The sequence below is a fragment of the Syzygium oleosum genome, unplaced genomic scaffold (genome assembly GCF_021117445.2).
Source record: "Syzygium oleosum isolate NSW1041296 unplaced genomic scaffold, Sole_v2.1 Sole_v2.09, whole genome shotgun sequence".
In the NCBI taxonomy this organism is placed as follows: Eukaryota; Viridiplantae; Streptophyta; class Magnoliopsida; order Myrtales; family Myrtaceae; genus Syzygium; species Syzygium oleosum.
The window spans coordinates 6,920,550-6,924,594 of NW_026607493.1; the positions used below are offsets into that span (position 1 = coordinate 6,920,550).

General features: G+C 45.0%; 1 protein-coding gene across 1 annotated transcript; it reads right to left on the bottom strand.

Annotated features, from left to right (window-relative positions):
- Window positions 1-255: 255 nt before the first annotated feature.
- LOC115692790 (transcription factor AS1) lies at window positions 256-4,045 on the bottom strand. The gene is made up of 2 exons (XM_056314653.1): window positions 3,826-4,045; window positions 256-1,827 (listed from the first exon to the last, which is right to left on the bottom strand). Exon 2 carries the CDS (start codon window positions 1,769-1,771, stop codon window positions 701-703), a length of 1,071 nt encoding a protein of 356 aa, XP_056170628.1. The 5' UTR covers window positions 1,772-1,827; window positions 3,826-4,045; the 3' UTR covers window positions 256-700.

A 4,045-nucleotide genomic window follows, 5' to 3' on the forward strand; every position in this document is an offset into this window, starting at 1 on the left:
AAACTTCTGTCTTCCTTCCTACATATCAAATTCCAGTTACGTAGTTTCTCGGTGAGAGGCATGAACGCATTACACATAGGACCCGGGAAACAAAACAACAGAAAAGGTAGCAAGGGCATGTAAGCAGACAAGAACAATAAGCCCTGAAATTTGATTGACCAGAAGCCAGAACTAACCCCTACGAACCAAATATACGGCTCGGCTGATCATGCAGAAAGATGACTGCGATACATGCCATCACAATACTCGATCACATCACGAATCTGAAACCGCAATAACACCCAAGAAGCAAATCCTTTGACCATTGTAGAATGTCAGGAATCAGTTTCAGAGCTACTACAAGATTTACCTGAACAGTTACATGTGCACATCTCAGCTTCATTCTATGTTCTGCTGCAAGACTGGAACAAAGTCTCCCACGGTAATGCTCAATGTAGATAAACCATCCAAGCTGCTGACCAGGAGGACAACAAAGTGGTAAATACTTATGAAGGCAGTTTGCCCGGTATATTTCCATACAGAAGGTCTCAGAGGACTTCGCTGAGGATGAAAAGCTCTGTAATGTTATTGAGATATACGTAAAGGTAGGTGTTTGTCGGGTAGGAAAAGGGAGTTTCGGAATTTTAATAAGCAGACTTGAATAACATGATTGGCACAAGAATGAAACGTGTATATAAAGGGCTACTGATCACGGCAGCTCTCACTGCCTGTTATGATCTGCAATCCGGGGTCTAAACCCAATTTGCTCGACCAACTTAGAGAGCTGCACATGCTTCGCTGCCCACTGTTCAGCCAGCTTCTGCTCCTTGGATTCTGCATCTTTCCTCAATCCTGCCAGCTGCTCTCTGTATTCTGTTTCAATCTTATCCAAAGAAGCTTTCTGCTCTTCCCTGAGAGTGTTGATTTTCGCCTCTATCTCTTCCATTTGCTCCCTCCTCCTGCACGCCTTCTCCGACTCCAACTGCAACTCCAGTCGTTTCAACCTCCATGTCGCTTCCTTCTTGTGTGCTGCCCAAGCACGGTGCCCTTCTTCCAATTCCTTGCAGCACTCGGCAAGTTCAGAAATTAAGATATTTTCTCCAGAAGTAGGCAGTGGACCATGATTAGGCAAACCGCTCAGTGAGATAGAACCACTATCGAGTCCTCTATCTGCCTGCAGCCACGGAATGGGTTGAGATGCTGGAACTGTTGCAGGGGAGAGGCTTAGGGTTACTGACGGTGAAGGAGGCCTCAGTGTCGGGGTGCTATTAGAATTCGAAAGCCATGGAGGTAGAAGAGCCGGAGCCAGAGCAGGTGAATCGGTGTGAATGAAACCGCCGTTTGCCGTGGCCATGAGAAGTGCTGGGGTGGATCGCTCCTTCACTAGCTTCTCGGCGAAGTTTTCTAATATATGATCGTATTTCCCCTCGTCAATTGGTAAAGCACCTTTGTTCTCCTTTTGCTCCCTTTGTTGTTTCTCTTTAAATACCTCCCACCACTTCCCCAATCTCTTAGCCGTACGGCCCGGGATCTCAGCAGCAATTTTCTTCCATTTGTTGCCGTGTTTCGCCTGCAGCTGGATGACAAGACGCTGTTCTTCCTCACTGAGGGATCCCTTCTTTATACCTGGTTTCAGGTAGTTCTTCCACCTCTCTAAGCAGGACTTGGCATCACGGTTAAGGGGTGTGCTCATGCGCTGAGAAACAAGGTGCCACTCCCGTGGGCCATACTGTTTTACATATGCACGTAACAAGGCGTCCTCTTCAGCTCTCCAACGCTGTCTTTCCTTCATTTCCAGGTGTAGACACCACTTCCCATTGCCTCAAACTTAGATCTTTCATAGTGTGGCTACAGAAGAAGATGGCACTAATACAAATTAGTAGAAATTTCTCACATCAAGCAGACCTAGGGGAAACTATAAAAGACAAAGGACAATTAACGGGGCAAGTAAGAAAAAACAAGAGGTGATCTCTCCCAAGAAGCATCACAACAGAAAACAAATGTGTCGCAATATTTATGATGAAGCAAAACATGTCACAGATTTGACATCTACAGCCGAGGACATCATCTAGCCTCCACAAATTCATAGAGTATCTAGGTGGACAGGTCTTCTTCAAGAATAGAAGTCAAGAACTTTTTATAACAACATGAGCAGGCTGATACTCACATTTCTCCAATTATACATAATCCAAGAACAATAAAAACTGAAAAGTGAAGTCTATGTCCGCGAGATCAAATCCTCAAGAACAATGGAATAGTACAAGAACAGAATGATAGAGAGGCTCGCTTTCATTTGTAGGTTTTGTAAGCAAAATGATATTACTCTATTAGGCAAACTTCCAGTCACTGCATGACCGAACTGGTCCAGCTGTATACATCGATTCCGAAGCACGGAGCGCCGTGTTTGCATGCACTTCTCTGATTCAATGATATTTAAGAAGAAAGCGTATTCACATACACTTGACCAAGGAAATTAAACTAGTACCATAACTATATTTAAAAAGTGTCAAAAGAAGGAATTCCAGCTCAGCCACAAATAGATTGAAATCTAATGCCAATTGATTCCACCCTAGATCAACCACGAGTGCCTTCTAAGCAAATCTAAGTATACAGAAAATCCAGAAAACCCCCTATCGATAATCTTTTATCAAATCTACCGAGCCAAACTGATGGTGATCACTATGGCTGATGCTGCTAAGTGTTGCAATTGTGCATTGACATCTAGACGCTTCTTCCAGAATCTCCAACACATCATGAAGAGATTACCCGTCTAAATCTATTAAAGAAGAGAATCCAAATCGACCCCTGAACTGCGCCCGCCGTTTGAGCGGAGTAAGAAGCTAATTGAACGCAAAATTGCGTCACATTCTCCTTTCCCATGATCGGTCTCGCAATCAACAAACGAAAGTCTAGATATGATGAGTTCAGAGTTCTATCAGCCGCAGCATCAACCAAACCCCACGAGAGGAAAGGACATTAAATTCCAGCAAAGCTCAAAACAAAACAGAATACAGCCTAGTAGAGCCCCCAAAGAAGATCTAGGAGGATGAACCCCCAAAGGAGTCCATCCCTCCAAGCATCTGATAGAAACTATGCACCCAACAGGTATCTGACTCTCCCAATTGTAAGCCTACGGGGACCAACCAATGCAAGAGTATCATGCAGAAAAGAGAGACCAAACAGGAGCTCCAAAAAGTGAAACGAGTCTGCATTATTAAAAACAGTGGATGCCAAATTCTTTAGGGTACAAGATAGATGTCATCCGAGGAAAAGTAGAGATTAAAATTGAGTATGCAGCCAAGTAATCAGATTCAATGGAATCTTGAACCCTTCCCCAGAACGAAAAAGGCAAAAAGAAAAAGAAAAAGAAAAAGAAGAAGGAACCTTTCTAGGCATGAGCCAAAGCAATAAAATATTCACCAGACGTTCTTCTTTCAAGAAAAAGAACGCCATCTTTCCAAAAACCGAAACCGATCACTCACTTGGGGCCGTGAGGAGTAAAAAACGAAAAAAGAAATCGAGACCTCCCCCGTTTTAGGTCTTCTGCGGGTAGTAAAGATAAAAGGGTCCATCGTTTGGGTGCTTAAAAGTCGGCAGCGATTCCGCATTCGAGTCACACACACACACGCACGCAGCAGCACAAAGACGGAAAGGGAAGCATCCAAAAACCCCACGGCGGCGAGCGCATCATGTCACACCAGCACAAAGACAGCAAGGAACGTTCATAATTGACGACGGTTCAAGACGCCGAACAAAGTTCGTCGCACCACAAAACAAAGAGAAGAGAAGGTCAGAGGGCGGGGGGGCTCCTATGTATGTATGTATCGTCGGAGCGAGGTTACTCACTGGTCGGTCTCATGTAATCAGGAGAGCGGCTCTTCTCCGACGCATCTCGGACGACAACCTCGGCGTCCTCGTTCACTTCGACGAAAGCGAAGAGAAAAAGGGAGGAAGAGAGAGAGAGAGAGAGAGAGAGAGAGAGAGAGACCAGCCTGGGTAATGCTCCGCTCGATGACTGAGAAAAACGTTCAGAGCGATCGAGCGAGCGAGCGAGAGCTAGAGCTAG

Excerpts from the sequence above, each read along its gene's own strand:
- LOC115692790 (XM_056314653.1), bottom strand. The coding sequence starts at position 1,771 with ATGAAGGAAAGACAGCGTTGGAGAGCTGAAGAGGACGCCTTGTTACGT.